Source organism: Magallana gigas, chromosome 8 (genome assembly GCF_963853765.1).
Source record: "Magallana gigas chromosome 8, xbMagGiga1.1, whole genome shotgun sequence".
Taxonomy (NCBI): Eukaryota; Metazoa; Mollusca; class Bivalvia; order Ostreida; family Ostreidae; genus Magallana; species Magallana gigas.
The window spans coordinates 10,691,640-10,714,127 of NC_088860.1; the positions used below are offsets into that span (position 1 = coordinate 10,691,640).

Below are 22,488 nucleotides of genomic sequence, written 5' to 3' on the forward strand. Positions count from 1 at the left end.
TTGAAGATGAAAGATGATTGTTTTTAGGTGTGTTGGAACATTGGGTATAATAAAAAAAATTAGATAATCATGTAGGAATGAAATTTGACTTCATACGATAATAGAAATGACCTTTCACAGAATGTCTACTGCTTGAATATATATTGTGACGGTAAGTCTGTGTAATCATGAATTGCTCAATTTTGGAATCTCAGTAAAAGGTTTGTCAAAAACCATTGTGTAAGGTAATTGTTAAAACTCTGTATGATCAAAGGAAATCTAAAGTGGTAAAAATAAAATTTAAAATATTGAGAGTGATTGATCCAACCTGTTATAAAAACGATGAAATTTCTTGGACTGTATTTACTAGTATTGTTTCATATATGAACACATGTGAGAAATTTTGTTTAAACAGGAATTTACGTATGAAAAGTATGATAAATATACATCAATAGGTAATTAACCTATGTGTTTGTACTTGAACAAGCTGTTTTTATTGATCAATACTAGACACAGATTCCGGTATCCGGTAACAGAGAAATATACAAGGTATTTGTACTCTGTGCGGTTATTTTGTATTTCCAAATTGGTCAATACCAAATGACGATAAAGCTCGTAAATTAAAGAAATTGAAAACAATATTGCCTGATTCAAGTTGTCCAAACTATTTTAAATGTGTCAACTGTTAGATGAAACGACGTGTTATACATTTGAAGAAAATTATCCAATTTCTGTGAGCAATTTAAAGAAGTTCATTTTTAACGATAAATTCAATCAATATCAACATCAAATTTTGTATATTACTCAACCAAATATAATAAAGCTATTCAGGAAATGGTTCATAAATTATTCCTACTTGCCAAAACATCTTGTCCTAAATTGGTCTCTTTGGGTTAGAATCCATGCAACTTCCATTTGTGAAAAACCTTTCTGCAACAAAACTCATAAATATGACCTTGGTTTACCATAAAGATTAAGCCTATTGCAAATGTCCTTCTCTTTTGAAAAGAAACCCCCATGAAGTGTCCTTGCCAAGGACGAAAATGCAATGTTTGATGAAATTGTCAATCAAAGATGTAGTTGTGGCTAAGAATACCCTATGTTACAATCGATTGATTAAATTCATTATGCGACACCTTAAAAGCCGCGACCAACACAACTTCTGTGTTTTATATTATACTTTTCGTATCTATCAGACCAAACAAATAAAGGATTGTAAAATATTTCAAAAAGCTTGCTAGTTGTTGATATCTAAGCGTCTGGTTTAGACCCTGAGGGTCCCATTTGCGTGAAATTTGTATCCTTCGAATGTCTTGTTTGTTTGGCTGTATGATCTAAATCTGGAAGATTATTGAGGCTTCATTTGGCTATTGATATCGATGACGATTTTTAAACAGATAAAATCCCTTAATTTTGTCATTTGGAGGAAACTTAAAAGCATATACCCTAAAACGGTTGTTTACGAAGTGGTTATTTATCGATGCCGTTATTAAGGAAATAATAAGATGTGACAATGGAAAATTTTAGCAAACCTCTTTTTCAGCCAACACGTTCGCTTGGCGGAAATATTTGTCTCCTGTTCTATCTCAAACTACCAATCAGTTGTACTTGTCCTGTACATCGTTTGAAGCAAAGAGGTCAAAGAATTTACGAAGTCATAAAACCTTTCAACAATAACAGCTCTAAAAAAAATATCCGAATCTACAGAAGTATATTGTCCCTGTGTATGTTACACCCGTTTGTTCTTTGACAAGTGCTCTTGAATTGTCAAAACATCCACTCATTGCAGGCCTAATGAAAAAAAAAACGTACCAGAAGGGATACACTATTGTATTATACTGGCGTTGAACAGCGAGACATATACACTAGGCAAAATTCTAACGCACCACCTACTACTTCTTTGATTGTTTTAAATCTGAACGCAACAAAGATTGATTAGTATATTATTTTAACAGTTTATAATAATACAGAAAATGAAACATCATTTGTTGTAATCTTATTGACCAGTTGCTTTGAGTACTGTTTATGAAACATTGGTACCCCCAACCCCCCATTATGTGATTCACATATCAATAACAGGTGTGGGCTCCATTTGCTCGTATAAATGGGATCTGTCTGTCTTTTCGCCTAGTATTTACGCGACGCTTTGGAATTCTTGCTCGGTCCCTCACACTTCCGGTTTGCGCAAATTTCCGGTACAACCTTGCAATTGACGTGTGGTGCCTTTTAAACACTTTGGCTACCTGAAACGACATTTTTTTTTTATTTCATAAGCATGCTGTGTCATGTTTTAGCAAATATCACCGGTAATCGTACAATTATTAACATTTTTTCTAACCTCACTAAAGGAGCATTCTGCAGAGACCATACCAACTGTCCTGCCACGCTCTTCTGCGATCAAACGCGCCATACCCCGTCGGGTTTTTTGTGAGGTTTTAGTAATGTATGCATCAATAATAAGATCACAAAAAAAAGTAAAGATTTATCTTTCCAAAAGAAGTGTGAGCACAATTTGAGCATTTTGAGAGAAGAGTCACGCTTCGGTTAACATTGCATCCATTTATCCGTTTGGACATTTAAATGTCTTACTTATAATTTAGGTGACTTATTTAAACATTAAATATATCTTTAAAAAAATTCTAAGATGTAAATATTGTTTTATTTCAAATGGTGCGTTAGCAATTTTGTCCAGTGTAGTGAGTAACAGTATCCCTAAATACCTAGCTATATAGTAAACCTTTCCCCGTGGATGTCCCACAATAGAGCTAATTGTGGAGGAAAATACTTATGATATTGCCATTCTTACCCTCTTTCGAGACTTACCATCGTCCTTAAAAGTCTTTTTTGTCTCATATTTGTAAAATACCTTCTTTCCTCTTACCATGGGTATTTATTATTAAGATTCTTTAATGCATCATTCTTGATAGTCTTGTGAAGCCCCCAGTATCTGAGTGTTCGTGCTCTTGAAAGGTTAAATGAACAATGACACTTAATAATCTTGATTTCATATTACAGGTTTCTTGAAATTTTATGAAAACAATTTCATGTTTGACAAAGTGAATGACAAAAGTCGAGTTCTGGTTGCTTAAAGACGTCGAATCCTAATTGTAACGAAGACTTTATTTTTCGTACAGTCACGTACAAACATTATTCTCTAATATGATACTTTTGATTTATTCTTTAGAAAATGGCAATGTTATTATCACCAACATTTTATACAATCTTTGTTTTCCAATAAATAAGTGGTTAAAGCCAAAACAAAAACAAAACTGCAACAAACAGAAATTGTTCATAAATTAAGATTTTATTATGAACGTATGTACAGTATTTCTTGTTGAAAATACAAAGTAGTTGTAACAGGTAAACTAAATAACAAGAAATTAGATATTATATAGAATTTAGCACATAACCCATTTTTTCATTCAGCAATCGATGTTTTTAATCGTTAAGGATTTCTCTAAGTTCACAGCGACGTCACATTGAAAGCCAAGAGAGCTGTATACAAAAGAGAAATGACATTTATTTGATTAGCACAGAACTTTTGATCAGCCCATGAAAAAGTGGGGTATGTTCTTAGTAAGTTTGGCCATATTAAGTAATATTAACGCGATTACGAAGGGGCTCCGAGTCACTTCGCTCCACTCCCTTATTCGCATAAATTTCACTCAATTTGATCTTACTATTATATATTTACATGAAATAAAATAACACTTATTAAGGTTGTTTCATTTTGACATGTGGTGATAACAAACATTGTTCAATATCAAAATACAAACGAAAAATACGAAACAAGAGCAGAGCAAATATGGAACTCTTTCATAATCAGAGGTAGAATCAGGTGCCGTGGAAGAGTGAATATCATCTGCTGACCAGTCACATCCGCCGTGTGCTCTTTATCGTAATCGGGGAAACCGGAAAATCCGTAGAGAATTATGTGTTCAATTATGCTGGAACACGAAGTACGAAAAACGTCAGTCACCATGCGACAAAGTGGTAGATTGTATTTACTGACAAAGTATTTGTACTGGCCATAGAACTAACGAAAAAATGACTTCAATCGAGACTTTTGGTAGTCCTGTTTTATCAACTTATTTGTCAGTAGCTTGCCTCGCCTTAAAAATCGTTCATACTTAAAGCATTCTCTTGCGTTTCGTAATAATCGAGGGTCAAAAACTCCATATGCAGGTGATGGTGGTATATTGCTACATAAGTACGGAAAGTTGACTAAAGAAACATTGAAGTCATCACGTTTATCAAATAGTGTTACCATTACTGTCCCTTTTCAGTAAAATATCCAAATATGAAACAGATGACACAGACTCTGTAGTGTCTTTCATTTCAAGTTAACTGGGATATATAGAGTCGACTGAAGCATGAAAGTAACAATTGTTAATTGATAATACGTCGTCGATATACCCAAATGGTGAGTGTTTTATGTTTTTCGGGTACAAGTTTTTTAATAAATACTGCTGCATATGAATGAAAAAAAAAGATTTGGGGTAAAAGTTTAAAATTTCAAATTTTCAAAAGGTTTCTTGGAATTCTTAAGTATCCACATCTAATTTACACCGCCTCTTGTATATACTGTTTCAGAGTACTCTGTATGTGTTTCCTTTACTGATGTTGATATTTGGTACATGTAAGGAGTAAAGAAAAAATATTTACTGGCACCCACTATAAATCTTTGTAAGGATCTTATAAAGTTTTGGTATCCAATGGAGGTAAGGTACTAAGTAATTCAAATTGATTTTGGTTGTTGGGAATAATGAAAATATTAAAAACTGACATAATTTTAAAGAATTTCCTTCTTAGGAAGAGAGCTATGCGATTGAGTTGGATTGTCACTTATGGAATGAATTCCAATTTCTTCTAATATAAAATTTACATAATAAGTCTTACAAACAACCACAATGTTGTTTCCTGCTTTGTCAGTGACCAGTACAAACTGCTTGTGTTATCTATATAGTTGGGTTTGTTTTCACTTCTAAATTATCAAATATAGAAGAATAAACTTAACATGCATCGAACACTTTTATTACATTCTGACAACGTGTCTACAAAATTTAAATGTATGAAGTTAGAATTCCAGTCGAAAGATCGGGGTTCCCTTAAGTCACCACTAATGCCATGTCCATCTGGACTATAGTTGAACGGTGAAGAATAAGTACCTTTCAGATGCTCGATGTCGACGCATTCTAGAGTTATTTGTAATTTAAAAGTTTGGATGCAGTGGTTCATACATAATTGTAAGTAATACAGGAAGTAGACTTGAATGTAAACGTTACTACGCGATCCATATTAGTCGAACCCACTATTTACATTTGTAAGGATTTTTATAAACATTAGGTATTCATGATAGGTAAGTAATTAAAAATGAATTTTGGTTGTTGGGAGCATTGAAAAGATTCAAAACTGACATGATTTTAAAGAATTTCCTCCTTGAAAGAGAGCTATTAGTATAAATTGGATTGCCACTTGTGGAATTAAATCCACATTTTTCTAAATTACATGAGCATTTTTAATTTTTAAGATTTATTCCGTTATAACAAAATTATGCAGAAAGACAAATGACACTTATTAAATTTTCTTACTTTTTTAACTGAATTTATTGACGTTGACCGTGAACATTTATCATAACTATTTGGTACAGTAAGCGAAACAACTGTGATTTCTTAAACAACAAAATTTACGTTTTGAAACGTTCAGTTATTTGATAATTTTATAATATTAATAGCAATCTACTCTAAAATAGTATAAAAAAGATGAAAATTCGTTGAAGTCAATCAAATAAACATATACATAAATAGGCATATCATGAATATTTTTATATCATTTTGAATGCCATGATAAATATTTGATATTAAAACTACTTTTGCAAGTTTACCAGTACTAAATTGTGAGATAATATGTATTTTAGCTTCTAATATTTTCAAAAACACAACAAGCATGGTACAAGAAATTATAAAAATAATGTATTTACTCTTAAGATAAACATAATTTTAGGTTACGAAAATTTTTCATTTGCTCTTATAAATTTTCTTTTACATTTTTGCAAGAACGATAAAAGCCTTTGCATATTTTAAAAGGACATTTTGACTCAGGCATTAGACCTTTAACGATTATGAACATTGATACAGATCCTTCCTCTATCAACTGAAGATTTCTTTGACTTGGGATAAATATATGTTCCACGATTTTCAACAAATACAGTCATGGTCGAGTACTAGTAATTTATAACTCGATTGCAATTTTTTGACATGAACAGTTGAGCATTTTAAACAGCAGTCGATAGTGACAACGACCTAAAAATTGTTATTCAAGTTTTGTAAATAATATAAAAAAAAGAGTGGGGTGTTAAAAGTTTTCACCCTTTATAAATTATGCTATCTCATTTGAACCAACGTGAAAAGTTCATCAATCAAGGCTGGTTTGTTCTAATTTTGCTTGTTACTGATTTGATGGATCCAGAGAATAAGTAAACGCCATAGTAAACGATGACAGGGGCATAACGATGATTGCAGACGTTTAGTAGACGCTATGTTAATCTCAGTTTAGTGGAGCCAAACATTATATGAAGGACTCACTAATAGATGGAATAACAATTTAGAAAAAAGTCAATTTAATTAAGAGTAAGTTATTTGATTATAATTTAATTCTGGTTGTAACACGCTTTCTGATTGGCTAAAAAATTATTTTATATCGTATAAAGAATGTTGCCTACGTCATAATTAGACTAACGTCAAAAACGTATCAATACGCCTGACGTTACGTTTGAATTTTGTACAATTTTACATCATTTTAAAGGTCAAATGACCGTTTTTATCTACAATACAGAGTGAAAAAATTAAATTATAAGCAATGAATTCAATATTTATTAGTTTTATACGATATAAAATGGTTTGAAACAGTTTACGCTTTTTTATAAACCGCTTCGCGGTTTATAAAGCGTAAACTGCCCCAAACCATTTTATATCGTATAAAACAAATAAATATTGAATTCATTCCCTAAATGAAAGACAAAATGATAAATAAAATGTACATATGTCAAATAAGGGAAAAGTTTGCATTTTGGAGATAGAAAATAAATATCTAAAAATTCAATTCAGTAAGTAACAAAAACACCTTTGCGGGAATCTAACCTGGGATGTACGGATCACAAGCCCGACACTTTACCCACTCTACTATGGAGTAAGTCACATGTTGCCGTCGATAAAATCCTTTGAATAAAACTAAATGTCGTTTGTATAAACAATTTGTATATTTGTATAACAAAAACGATATAGAAAAGATATATACATATATATAAAATAAAAATAAGTTATGTATCAATTTACCTATTATATGAATTATAAACTGCTTCTAATACGTTTTAAAAGGATTGCAAAACTTCTTTGTGGCAATGATTTGTAGACCTCAGAGAAAAAAGTTAGTACATATTTTATATGATTACATATTTCTTGAGGTTTTTCCTCTTTGTTTTCAATTCTACAATACATTTTATACCTATATATCTTACAGGCAATCAAAGAAATCAAACTGTTAAGAAATAGTGTTTCCTCATTCTTTTCAAAATAAAAGCCTATTGCTACTGTTTTCCATGATACATCAAAATTTAAACATTTTTGAACAATGTCCCATATTTGACTTACATTCTTACATCTTAGAATGAGATGCTCGTTGTTTTCCTTTACATCTTTACAAAAGACACACATATCATTTTCAACAATTTTCCATCATTTCACCATTTCTCTGATTACATAATAAATTGTTTAGTAGTCTGTAATTAAAGTCAGATATTTTTATGTCTTTAATGGCTAAGATAAATAGATTTCCATGATTCCTTGGAAATTTCAAAAATATTTTTATTGTAAAATTGATGTAATGGTGCTACAAATTGTTTTTGACGAAAAATGTAATAAATTAGCTTTGAATCAATATCACAGATGTATACAAGGTTTTTAAAACACAGTTCAAAAGACGTTTTTCCGAATACAATGTTTTCATATTGAATATCTGAAAAATTATATTTTTGAAAGCCTTTTGAAATGATCGTTTTATAATAACATATTCACATATCCAGTTTCTTTTACAGACAAGTTGGTCACTAAACCATTCTGCAGGTTTCAAACGTTTACAATATCGTTTAAGTACTTAATATCACTTTTTAACCACTCTTTAAAAAATACTGGTTTGTTTTTTAACACAAACATTTTATTACACCATTGGGGTTCTTTAAATAGTGCGTTTAGACTCATGTCTGTTTTAAATTTTTTACATTCGTTAAAAAAGACAAATATTTCTTTGTAAAACAGGGGAAAATGTTTTATCATTTGATATTCATGTAAACATGTTACATTGGTTTTACAGAGATCCTCAAAATCAAAAAGCATTTCTTAACACAGACTGTCTACAAAAATTGATAAGGAACTGTTTTTTCTGGAAATGTGATTTATCCAGGACACTTTTATTGATTTAAGTTTCATCAGTATATCAACAATACCTATGCCTTTATGTTGAATTTTTCCTATCTGAGTATTTCTTTTGATCCTGTCTTTTTTATTCCAAATAAAATTATATAAAAGACTTTGTATTTTTGGGGAGTTGATTTTAATCAACTCTCCGGCAAAACGAAAGTGAAACAGCGTTTGGACCTAAGCACAAATCAATACCGCTGGCAACACTTAGTTCTTGAAAAATAATCGATTAATTCGATGCTATGTATTCTGAAGCATTGTTTTTCAGGAAAACTTATTAATTTATACCATGAAAGTAATAAGATTTTAAATTTTACAAACAGTTTAGATATTTTTTTAAAGTCGTATGTATTCCTACGCTAGAGTTCAATGTAGTCTCGTTCAACCAGAGGCTTGGCTGTCTCCGTTAATATCCGAAAAAAACAGAGTCTCTCTTGCTTGTCGGAGATAAACGGAAACAGCCGAGCGTTTGGTTGAACAAGACAAGAGTTCAATACTACTTGCCATGCAAAATCACATATCGTTGATTTTGAATAAATGATAATCGATAAAATCAACTCCCGTCAGTACTTCAGTACTTTGATTTCTGTATACCTTCATCTGTGAGGTTTAAAATTGACCCAGTGTATAAGAATTTTGGTATTGCCAAACTATTTATTACACAAACTTTACCAAATATTGTTAATTTTCTTATTTTCCAGGACTCAAATAACTTTTCTAAATCGTCAACAATTTTTGTCCAATTTTTATTGTAACACATTTCTTTGTTTTGACCTATAAAGATTCCAAGAGTTTGTATACATGTTTTGTTTACTCTTACATTTTCTTTTTCTCGTAAAACATTTTTTCAGGGACCTGTTAAGAGACATTCTGTTTTAGACATGTTTAATTTCATACCTGATACTTTACTCTCTAGGGAATTTTTCAATAAAGCTTCATCTTTTAAAGGGAGAGTGCAGTCATCTGCATGTTGTATAATCTTTATACTCTGAGTCATTCCAGGTTTTTGAAAGCCTATTATATTTGGATCTGAATATTTTTCTTTTAGCCAACATTTTTTCGACAAGTTCCACTTTTACATACTAAAAATTAATACATTATAATAGCTCTTATTCTGCGACACAAAATGTTAAATCATAACTATGACAAGCAACGCAAGTATTTTTACATCTTTATTGAGTTTAAGAAAGAGGTAAGAAATCATTGTCAAATGGTAAGCTACATGACTGGTATAAATGATTTACTTTTAACAATTTTTTACTATAAAAGAGTTAATGACGCTTTTTTATTACTTTATACAAATGTTATTGTCATTTTAATAAATATATGTTGTTCATTAGGAAAAAACATATTTAGATGACCTGAATCCATAACACATTACATTTAATCGGTTTATAACTAAAATATTTTATCAAATTATTCAAAATCTCCATCTTAATCAGCTCAAACGTAGTTTCTAACTAACTCCAGAGCAAAGATGACACTAAGCAGATTAATTTTTTGTACTTGACATTTCAAAACTCAATTTATAAAACATCAGCTGTGGCGTCAAAAATAAATCATTCATCATGGTAATTTTTCTGTGATGAATTTCGTTTAATCGTTTGGTAATCTTAATGAGATTAAATGATATTAGTAACATTTATAGCCCCCTTTTCCTGCTTCAGTTTTTTATCATATCAAACTTAACCCTATCACATGTATGAAATGGAAAATTACAATTTAAACATGTGCTGCCGTGGCAATACATCAGGGACCTTACGAACTACTTCTTATCCATGATTACTTTTTTTGAAATTTAAAAACTCGGTGAAATTCATAATGAGTAGGGCCAGGAAACAAGAATCCGTCCAACTGTGTAACGGGTAAAAAGTATTACTCCCCTTACTATGCATCAAATTGTGTTACCATGGTAAAGCACGGTTGATAGACAACTCAGGATAAGTTACGAGTTTTAATCATAACACAACTTCAGGGCATATCATACTATTTGTACATTGTTTGTACATGCATGATTTTATGTTCTATACGTCAATACAAGGTACAGACTTGAAGTAGGTCTCTTGAATAAACATATATCATTGTAAAAAAGTTTTAAATAATTTGATATGTTAATCTTTGAAGCCCTCATTAGTCTAAGGTGTCACGGTTTGTTGGAAAAAAAAGAACAATATTGTACTGTTTGTAAGTCAAGTAATGCATGTATTACAGGATGTTACATTGTAGTTCTTGAAAACATTTGTGGAAAGAATCCCGGAAAGTCCTATTTGAAAATTACACACACAAATATACTAATACTTTGGTACATAATACACCGTTCTCACAATTTTATAATTGACAAAAAGTATTCATTTTTCTGGTGCACTAATTCTTCTAAAATTCAAAAGATTTTCAAGATACATGTTAGTAAGTAAGTAAATAATTTATTATATTTACATTATCCAGTGTCTTTGTCTGTGATAACACTACGTATCGATTTTGTACTATATAACCCATAATACAAATGACGCCAAATTGAGGCGCCGGCGGGATTTGCTTATTTATATTTAAAGATTTAATCCTGCGATGGCGTAAAATTATATAAATATAAGTAATAAGGAACCATTCTTTGAATATTATAAGGTGATAATTTCGGCCGGGGCGTGATCAAATCTATCATAAAGCCCTCCGGGCTTTATTGGATTTGACACCCCCCGACCAAAATTAACACCTCATAATACTCAAAGAATGATTCCTTATACCTTATATAGTGACATGTGTATATAGCATGATTACAAAATTCATTTTACAAATATAACACAATACACCCGGCCCAACAGACCTATACGTCACTTTCAAACTGTTACACTGTGAATAAATTTTACATGTTTTGGGAGCAAGATGGCTTTGTCAATTGTTTCTGTCTTAAATTGTATAATTCATAAATGAAATAAGCGATTTGGCGGGGGTAGTTACATATTAAGTCAACGAAAAGATTACTGTCATTTGTATTATATTATATATGTACTAAGTTTTGGTATACTTTGGATATCGTTGTGCCATTCGTCTTCAAAATTTGTACGTAACTTTTCCTATGCGTAGTGTAAAACAGGGTGTAAAATTGAAGTAAGTACTTTCTATGTTTAACGATTCCATGGTATTTTTAACTTGGGAGCTCCAATTAGAACTATTGTTTTGCTCACGGTCCCAAAGAAACACGCGCTTGGTGATGCGTTCATTTTCCATGTGAATTAGTCGATTCCAGATACATGTAGCTGCCTTAGGTTCACTGTTTATATCTTACCATTGAAAGATTTGTAGCCTGTAGCCTTTAATTGAGAACGCTGTGGGTGGTAATCTTTTATTTTAGTCGTTACTTGCCCAGTGGCTTTTTTAAAAAAAAGAAGGAATAGTTAGAATTGTAAATTTTAAATCTCTTATTATTGAAATCCATATAAATAGAAAGAGTACATGGACATACAATAGACAATTTGGATAGAAAAAACCTCCCATGAATATGCAGGTACATGTAAAACCAAGTTGTACAGGTATGAAATGAAAAGCATGTTGCCTAAGAAGCGAGAAATGTTTTATCTTTGAGAAGCAATTATGTACTTGATTTTTTTTTAACATTTGCAAGTCTTTCCTCTTTCTGCAGAAATATTTAATACTATATTACTATAAAATATCTTCATATTAGGAATATGATCTCGATTTAAGCTAAAACTAAATTTTCTTCACTATGTTGTTTTCAATGATAAGTTTGGCTATTTCTAATACTTAACCAAAAAGTACAAATTTTTGTTTTATAAATGATACTTGGGAAATAATTAATCTTTCTATACGTAATAGTTTTAGTGGAAGTTTCACTTTGACTTTATAACTTAATCAAGGACACGGTTTAACAGTTTTCCATGCTAATGTGCTGGATTTTTTTTGTTTAAAAGAAGAGGGATTTTCCTTTATAATTAAGTAAATTGAAACAAAAAACAAAGTTAAAGCTTTCTAAGAGAACTTTTGAGTGTAAATCGAATTTTGGTCGAGTATAAGGTCAATTTTGGTCAATGATTTTTTCTCTCCAATTTTAATGTTTACAATGCTTTAGAAAGGCATTGTTAATTAGCAACCAGAATTTTATTGTCCTTCGTTGAGTTATAAGCGAATTACGGATCTAACAATTCTTTGCTATTCAATCAAAGCTTTTGTTCACATTTTGAATGTTGAATGAAAATTCCAGATTGAGACCTAAAATGAATGGGTTCAATGTTACAAACTCTTCATTTAAAATTTAATAAAATGAATAAGAAGATAGACAAATCAGCTTGAAAAATGGCTTTTAATGGTATATGTAAACAAAAACGAAGAGGGCGCGAGCCTTGTTTGCTTGACAGGGAATCGTGAGCCTTGTATCTTGCTTATAACCCTTCGACTGACTTTCAAATTTAATTTGATCATTAGAAATGCATTCCTTAAGCATTGTAAAGAATAAGAACAGAAAAATAGAATTTGGCCAAAATCGTGACCATGCCCCTTTAAAAGCGGAAAAATTAAATAGCCTAAACCGTGATCATCTTTCTTTAATGAAAAATGACAATAACAAACTGTCTCAAAAATCCATAAAGAAAAATACAAATTCAAAACAAAGCAACACGAACCGAGATGCCTACGAGGAGAAAGCATATAGTTTACAGTTTTCATTGAAAAAAATATTATTCTGGCTAAAAAAGATAAGCATCAGGTTGTGTCCAATTTTCAAGAAAACTAGTCTGGTTTTTTTTTTAAAAATATGATAGGGTTTTTTTAACAAAAATAAAACTACTATTTATATATGTGAATCAACAGTCGTCATAAAAATGTATTGTATCTTTTCTGTTACAATCAAGCTATCCCATTACATTGTAAACGGTTGTTATTTTCCCGTACTTTCTTTCAATACAATGCTGTTGTTTTAATAGTTTTTTTTCAACTGAATTCTTCATTTTTTATGAAAAGTAAGTTTTTAAACTGAAGAATTTTAAAATGACTTATAGTCTTTAATTGCTTCCGAATCAACTTAAGGGTGCTTTTTATTTGATCTTTTTTTCTATTTGTTCATTTATCTACAAAATGCTAAACCTTGGACAGGGAAATCTTAAAATTAAGTTGGTCTCTGATATTTAGCATGCTAGATTATAGTTAAAAGATTTTAAAAATCTCATTTCTTTTTCAATTAACATTTAAATATTGTTCATAACAATGTGTTTTTTACAAACTCAAAAGTAAGACGGGAAAAGCAACATTTGTGTTTATCAGAGTAAAAGGCATTTGTTCTCCAAATATGGACCTTTGCTTGCTATTATACCACTTTGTACATCATTTCACGGTACGAGTATGAACAAGGTTCTGTTGGATCATAGTCTGTACTTTTTTGTATTAATTGGTCCTGTTTTTATTTTTCTGTGTTCACGATCTTATCACGAAAAGACCACGGTTAACTTACATACTTTCCTGACAACACTTTTGCGTGACATCACATCGGACTGTATTTCCTCAACGACCTGAGAGCCTTAGTAAACCTGCGTGAGTTCGCGGTAAGCTTTCTGATTAGGAAAATCTTCACGATAATAGTAATTGTCTGCGTTTCATTCAGCTAAAGCGACTAGAATAGCAAAAATGGGTTTTTTTTTCATGGATACATTATGTATCCTGTCATTTTCTCAGTCTTTCCCTAAAAATGTTCCCCATGCTTTATAAACGGAGCTTGAGTCATTACGATATGTGTATATTTTAAGTTTGAAACAGTAAATGTTTGTAACTGTACCGTATTTCAGAAAATTGTTTTGTTACAATCACCAACAGACAACGAGTTTTCAATGTTTAGATACGTTTAGTTGTGCATTTCACTGTTAATTGAAGCACGTCCACTCAGTATTGTAAGTCAGCAATATACATTAATGGGGATATTTGACAAAACCCCGACGGAGATTCATATAAAGACTGTGATGATAGGCTACTGTTTTGCCGGGAAGACTAGTCTCCTCGCTAGGTTCATTCATAACAGATTTTACAAAACAGAGGCCGTAAGTGTTTTCTGTTTTAAAATTGTTTGATTGTAAATCAGTCATTTGTTCTACTGGGCTAAGGCCCATTGTGAACCTTGAAAGGTATTTGCAGTGTAGAAAGTAGACGGTATAACTTGAGAATACAGCTTTATATCTGTCGCATTCAACATAAGAATGACATTTATATCAGATTTTAGCGATGTATTAATTAGTTGATGTGATTTAGAATGCTTTTAATTAAGCATTATTGCTTTTATTTATCGATCTTCAATTGTCATGATTGCTTCGCAGTCAAATTAACTGCAAATATATCCAACATGTATTGAATTATTGGGAAATTTGACAACAATCGATAGAATATTAATGCTAGTCTAGGATACAGAATTTAGAAATTAAGATAAATTCTACTTATAGAAATGTATGAAAATCTGACGACAATCGATAGAATATTAATACACAATATTATACACAATTTTAAAGTAAAGAAAAATACTTACCCGTTTTAAGAAAATGACACCTATTTATCATGTTGTAAGTGAAACCAGACAAATCTGTAAAGGATTGTCGTTTTAAAACGCGACTACAGTCACAAATACTCTCTCTTCGTACAATTCTATTGTTGTTGAGCTTCCTGTTTTCCCGACTGCTATAAATACAATTTAGTTCGACCCATTTATTTTTTATTGAGTACAAATTTTAAACTTTTATATCATTATTTGATTAAAACAAGAAAAATTTGACCTCAAAAGACATACTCAATTGTATTTTAGTGAGTGGAGTGTATAAAATATGTTTTTGCTGGTCGATAACTTTAAACGTAGTGAATTTAAAATTAGGTATACAATTGTTTAACTCGAATACAGAGATGCTACCCCAGTTGATGCGGTCAGGTTTTTGTGAGATGTAATAATAAGGCTGTCCTGTCCTTGATATTGCTGACAATATCAAGAGGGATCGTGACATTCAAATATATAATTGTAAGGTAATTCGCGACAATATTTTTCGTGGTGACTAAAATTACAAAGCAATCTTAGTGAAAATTAACTTTAATGCAGAAAATGACAGGTTCGCTGAAAGTAAAAATATATTCGCAATACGAGATTCTTATGAAAAGTTGGCCTAGGTATTAATAGGTCTCCGTTATATGTATTTTGCAAATATAGTAACAAGGGCCAATCTGAGAGATTTCGAAAAAATATTGGACTCATGGCGAACAAGAAAGCTAACTCTCTTCGGAAAATGTCAGATAATTAATTCTTTAATTATTTCTAAGTTTCTTTATGTCGCAACAATACTTGAAAACCCTGATCAAGCTATATTTAAACAAGTAAACAAAATTATTTTCTCGTTTCTATGGGGAAAAAGAGAAAGAGTAAAGCGTAAAACTCTAAAAAGACATATATCAGATGGAGGGATTGGTATCACCGATTTTGAAACTAAGGTCAAAGCTTTAAAAGCATCATGGGTTTCAAAACTTATTCATTCTAACAATGATTTAAATCAACTCTTGAACGCTTGTACAGAAAGATATAATTTAGATATCTCTTATCTATTAAACACTAATATTACACACGCACAAGACCTAAATATCAAATACCTCCCACATTTTTATAAGGAAGTAATATGCGCTTTTAATGAATGTAAAAACACTGATCGAGAGAATATCCAGTTTCATAATATATGGTTCAATAGAAATATAACGTATAAAGGAAAAACAGTCTTTTTTTTCAAATTGGATTAAAAGCGGTTTTAAGTACGTGAATGATTTATTCAATTCAAATGGATTCAAACCAATAAACGAAATCAAAGAGAGTCTGATATCTACAAACAATTACCTATGTGAATATATAACTCTAAAAAGTGCCCTTAAGAAATATGCCGCTAAAATTAACTTACAGAATATAACACATAATAGAAGTACAAAGTTGTTTTTCAATTTTCATGGATATTTCGAACATGTCGAAGGAAAAAAATCTAATTTTTTTTTACCACATCTTATTACAAAAAAACTCAAAAGAGCCTAGAATGGAAATTTTTTTTTGTTCGTCTATTTTCTATCTTCAACTTGATTGTTTATGATGACTTCTGCAAATAGCTTGGAGACTGATTTCGCGTTAAAGTTGACCATCCTCGGTGAAACTTATGCAGGGAAGACATGCTTGGTTACAAGATTTCTGCATTATACATTTATGGAGATTCCTTCAACCGTACGTCTTTATCGATATGATTTTGGTTATCGTCCTTTTTAGAGTAGATAATTATTTGTTCTTACAATTTACAATATCTATATATTATCGTTGACATGGTTTTGATTGTACCCAAAATACAAACTATTTCTGGAACAGGTTGTTACCTTGTTTTCTTGGCTTTACCCGTTAGGTTGCTGCATCTTATTTAAACTTGTACATCTTCTTAGTCCACGGTAAACAATTTCTTTGTTTTACGCCCCCCTTGTGGATAGGTTTTTTGGAGAAAACAAATTTAAGTTTGTCTACTTTTTAAAAATATGTATTTATATGTATTTTGTCAAATGATTTTTAAAGTTCCTTTTCTTGAATGTGATTTGATAAAAAACAATCATCAAAGCACATATTTGATTAGTTATGTTCAGTGATGCAAATATATCAATATAGCGTATTGTACTTGATAAAAATAACACGAAGATAACGACAAATACCAGCTTTTGATCTTATTGTCCATATTGTACTAATCATAGGATATTTTAAGGATGAAATTCTACCATTCCATCAATATTCAGGCGACTTTGTGTTTACTTAAAGAGGACATTTAAGTTCCATTCTATCATTATAATGTGTTTTAATGGGTTTTTTTTTTATTTATGTCGGACTGAAGATGTCTTTTTAAAACATTGAGGGAAACAACACAAAGAAACTATGTAACATAGCCTTACGTTTAAACAAAACAAAACGTGTTCTAGCATATTGAGTAATGTTTATTTGACATTGATAGTTTCCGTAATTTATACTCAGAACCTACATAATCAAGTATCGAAGACTTTTATCGAGGAATACAGATGCTTTTTAATTACATCAAACAAATCAATTAAACGTAAACATGATATCCATACAATAAGTAGGCTTCTTGTACCGTATATCAGAAAGATAAGTAATTAACAAAAAAACCAAAACATTAAATCATGCTTATATATATATTAGTTTTTGTTTTGATCACCAAGGCTAGTTTTTAGTATCATTTTCCATCTGTTTTTCTTAAGGTCTTTAAACAGGGGAAAAAACCTTTTGTAGCTAAACATACACTCCAATATATTTCTTTACTCTCTGCAAATTAAATTGACGCACAACAGTGCATTTACTTTTTGTTGATATTGATTTTGAATATACACTGTATATAGCCGTCATGTGTTCTTTTCTATCGGCAAAGAATCAAAATAAATACAATGGATGTTGAAGCGACAAAATAGAAGACAAAGAAAATAAAGAAAAAATTGTCAATATGTTGGGTTTTGGTTGTGGATTTATCAGGCGTTGTCTCTGCTGTTGTTGATGATTTGTCCTTTGCTTTAGAATTCATGCAAGGGGTTGGACTGAGATCTTCAACGCGGTATTTCTTTGAGGTATTTCGTGTGGTTTTTCGAATCGCTTCCCATACTTTATGCAGCCATCCGCCAACGTTCAACCTTGGGCTCGTTTGAGTATGATGACAGTTGATGCTATATGTTGTAGCAAAAGTGATCAAAGTACTGTAGGTAAGCATGCTGATCAGATACATGCAGAATACAGAGGTTCTGTTGCTGGTCTGTGGTATTTTGTCAGCAATAAGCGTCATATACACAGCGAAGCTCAGAAAAACTGTCATTGCAAATGACATTCGTTCCCCACTGTCGACAGGAAGTTTGAATACAATGGCGTTCACCAGCCCCAGAAATACAACTGGAAACTCAATGCTTATTATGTCAAACAGCATTCGTCTTTCCAAAGTTATGGATATCACCACACGTTCTATATTTTTCCCCTCTAGCAGCTCTACCTCCGACTTTATACCCAATATTTTCCATTTACCGTTAGTTTCGAAGTCTACAATGTCCACTTTAGCAAGCCCCATTTTAAGTTTTGCAGCAGACGTCAAGGTGGACAGATGTATTTTACAACGGTGAACATCATTTGGATAGTAAGTTATATCTGTTGCACATGTCGTGGTAAGGACTTCCATGAAAAACAATCGCGTCTGCCCATTGCTCTCAATCTCAACTTCTTTAGTATTTGGGTCCCCTTTGTAGATCAGAAACTCTTCAGCGCAGTTCAGAAGATATAGGTTTGGTGTCCAAATGTGAGAAAGTGGTACATTCAGTCCCTTGATGTTTTTGTCTGTGGATGGATTCCAATTTAACATCTCGTCTTTCCACTTCAAAGCGATTGCAGTTACCATGGTCAATTTACCGTCCACGACGTCAAATTTATTCAGAGCCTTCAGGCTAAATTCCATGTCTAGCTTGATCACTTCGCTCTGATTTTTCCGAGGAATTATAGAATTGGAATATCCTTGCAATACTTTATTTGTTAAGTTTACAACATCGTTATAATCTTCACACGAAATATCCGAGAAAAAGCTGATTACAATTAAACACAGGAACAGGGATATTCGGAATTCTGACATCTTACCTACTTTGATGCCGATCCTAGAATAAAGCAGCTGGATTTTTTTTTGTATGAAATATATAGCTAGCAGTTAATCAATACGTCTTTCTTTCATACATTAAAATGACACCACGTATTGAATCCAATCTAATTCATCGTTAGATTGCTCCCTATAATTGTTCTTATTGTTATGATGAACAAGAATTAATTAAATCTTTAGATACTATAGACTCAGGTTAATGAGTTTAATGCGTTTGTTCTAACCGTGTTAAACTATGGTGCTAAAAATAAAAGTTTCTCATTACAGCCAAAACCTTCAATAAAAGCTTATCAATATTTATCATAGATTATTGGTTTATATTTTGCATTAAGCATTATTAATTTCTTAGAATTCTTTAGGGTGCTCAAGATATTTCAATGTTTTAAAAAATAGAACATTTTATATAAATCTTATAATCAGATCGTTAAGAAGATCAATGATTCCTGGATTATGGTTATCAAAATTAAGTTTCCATAGGATGTGACTCAGATCTATTGTTGTCAAAGTAATCAGAGAGATACATGTATAAGATGATTTAAATGCAACATTAAACACCATGATTACCTTATGCTTCAGCATTTGAATTACTTGGGGTTTTTTTATTTTTATTCATTTATCAATTTCCAGTTATACTCTTAGAACAACATTTTAAAAGAGATACCAGTAGAACTGCTGGAAATCAGTTAAAATTTAAGATTGAGTTTTTCGATTTCGTATAAATATTTTATTGTTACGACCTGAAGATTAAGCTTTTTTAATACAGAGCATTAGCTTTGTTATTCACATGAAACAGTAATTAAGAAAGTCTAAAATTAGTATGTCTCTATAATGTATGTGTTGAACTCCACTACGGGTGCATCTAAGCCTCTGGATTTTTGTTAAGAATTAAAGAACTAAAAGAACCAACAAGAGAATAAGTAAATGCAATTCTGTGAAAAACAAATCGAAAAGTAATTCAACTTTTTTTGTCTCAATCAATACGTCTCGAGTTAAGTAGGAATATAGGCATGGTTTATTGTTGACATGATAATAAACAATACTGTAGATTCTAAAAATATATAAAATCTAAAATGGAAGCATATATTTAAAGTCCAAAGTTTTTAAAAGCGATATTTTGTTGTTATTGAGGGTTTTTTTTTAACTTTAAAGCTTTGTTGCGATATCGTTAAATATTAATGAATATTGATTTTATTGTTCTTTTTGTAAACAAAAATCTGAGTTGTTTGTGGAAAAATAAATTGTTTTCTGTAGACTGTTGATCTTACATTTTAATTTCTTTGTTTGTATACAGCATTTTAAATATCACTAAAGATATTATTTCAGTATTAAATCGTCTCACAAGTTTTAAAGTATGAGTGGAAATTGTCAGCGACACTTATAAATGGATAACAACGAGTTTTGGTTTAATCGGGAATTTTATTTTGTGAACATTTTAGATTTACGATATGTTTTATGCTTGTAGACGATTGGCGCTGCTTTTGTTTCAAAGAAGATTGAAGCTCTTGGAAAAAGAGTAACTCTCAATATATGGGTAAGTCTTTGTTATAAATATAAATATTTGATTAGACTTTTAATTCTATTGATGATTACTAGTGCCAGTTTTAAAATTATTTTTTGATATCTTTTTTTAAATTATTTACATTTTGAGGTGAAGTTTAATTTTTCTAAATACTAAAAAAATTGCCTAATCATTCCACTGCCGGATGTTAAACATCACAAACACAGACGTTATTTATTGATATTATCGTTTAATTTGTTGATTCATTAATTGATTTAATTAATATGTTTTTTATTCTCTATTTACTAATAGGACACGGACGGTAGCGAACAGTACCAACCTTTGACTAAAATATATTACAGAGGCGCTCGTGCAGCCATACTGTGTTACGACCTTACTGAAAGAACAAGTTTTGATAAAATTAGGTACTGGGTTGGAGAACTTCAAGAAAACGAACAGGTAAGTCTTAAAAGTAAACATGAACGTCTTTCTTAGATTAAAAAAAAACTAGTTTTTACTGCGGATGGCAAAAATCTAAACTTTGATCTAAAATTTGTTTTGGTCAGTTTCATAACCTCTTTCTCAATTTTGCTGTAATTATATGCCATAGATATCCAGGCATTAAATATATTTTTTTTACACGATGATTCAAATGCTTGGTAGTTTTCATAAGATTTAGCACCACGTCCCAGGGAGGGGATTTTTTCATCCTTCAAGAGTATATTATTTTTGTCTTAGGGCTCAAGTGATCTTTCCTGTTTACTATGAAACAATTATTTATTTATTCAGAAATCCAACCTTAAGCAAAACAGCCCATCAGTTTACAATAATTAACATATTACAATATACATGTAATATAAACATTCTTTTGACTCTTTGGAGTAAACTATCTAGCCAATTCAACCAAATCTGTTACATAGCATTACTAAGCAACAATGAAGAGCTTCCGTGTGTGTTAAAACAAAAGGTAATTCCCCTTAAAAATGGAAATAATGTTCTCTTTTTAAACTTATATTCATATGAGGTTCTAAGATATGTTTATTCTAATAGAAGATAATATATTACGATTCTTTAAAATTATGATTAACTTTTAAATAATAAGAACAACAATTTTTAGCTCACCGAGACGAAGTCAAGGGGAGCTTATGCTATACCCCCGGCGTCGGCTTCGGCGTCCGGACCTGGTTAAAGTTTTTGTTGCATGTCCTGTATCTAAGCTATTACTTGTCCTATCTTTACCAAACTTGCATGAATGATCATCTGGACCTACTTATGGACTTGAAAGACTTGGATGCTGAATAGGGGTTCTACATTTCAGATGCTGGAGGAGGTTAAGGTTTTTTGAGCAGGTTAAAGTTTTTGTTGCAGGTGCCCTTTGATAGCAATATCTAAGTTACTGCTTGTCATTACTTCACCTTACTTCATGGATGGTGTGTCTTATGATACTGATGCATTAGACAGGCTTGAATGCTAAATCTGAGCAATATGTTTCGAATGCTGGAGGAGGTTAAGGTTTTTAGAGCTGGTTAAAGTTTTTGTTGCAGGTGCCCTCTTATGATGATATCTTAGTTATACCCCTGCAAACGAAGTTAAGGGGGTGTATTGGATTCACCCTTTCCGTCTGTCCGTCTGTCTGTATGTCCGTCTGTCCGTCTGTCTGTAGACGCAACTTTGTCCCCCCTATAAAAATTTTTACTTCTGTATGGAACAGTCTGAAAATTTGTACATATGTTGATCACTATATGAAGATGTGCACCTGCAATTTGTTTTAAGATCAGACAAGATTTAATGATTTTATGACAGTTTTCATTTTCCTTATTCTATTCATGTACACTGATGTTGAAAAGTAAGGGAGGTAATC

General features: G+C 31.3%; 2 protein-coding genes across 4 annotated transcripts in view; one reads left to right on the plus strand and one right to left on the minus strand.

The window, feature by feature from the left end:
- The window catches only part of LOC105342317 (ras-related protein Rab-24), a 46,541-nt gene that overhangs the window by 18,320 nt on the left and 5,733 nt on the right, over nt 1-22,488 (plus strand). The window contains exons 1-3 of one of the 3 annotated variants that reach the window (XM_066069273.1): nt 14,272-14,491; nt 20,592-20,660; nt 20,940-21,086. In XM_066069273.1, the coding sequence (XP_065925345.1) occupies nt 14,366-14,491; nt 20,592-20,660; nt 20,940-21,086 (342 nt within the window). In that variant the 5' untranslated portion in view covers nt 14,272-14,365. Of the gene's footprint in view, nt 1-14,271; nt 14,492-16,522; nt 16,681-20,591; nt 20,661-20,939; nt 21,087-22,488 lie in introns of those variants that run through there. The other 2 variants (XM_066069272.1, XM_066069274.1) reach the window with 2 other exon arrangements.
- LOC136271066 (neuronal acetylcholine receptor subunit beta-3-like) lies at nt 16,924-19,212 on the minus strand. Its single transcript, XM_066070168.1, has one exon. The coding sequence runs from the start codon at nt 19,106-19,108 to the stop codon at nt 17,864-17,866; it is 1,245 nt and encodes a 414-aa protein (XP_065926240.1). The 5' UTR covers nt 19,109-19,212; the 3' UTR covers nt 16,924-17,863.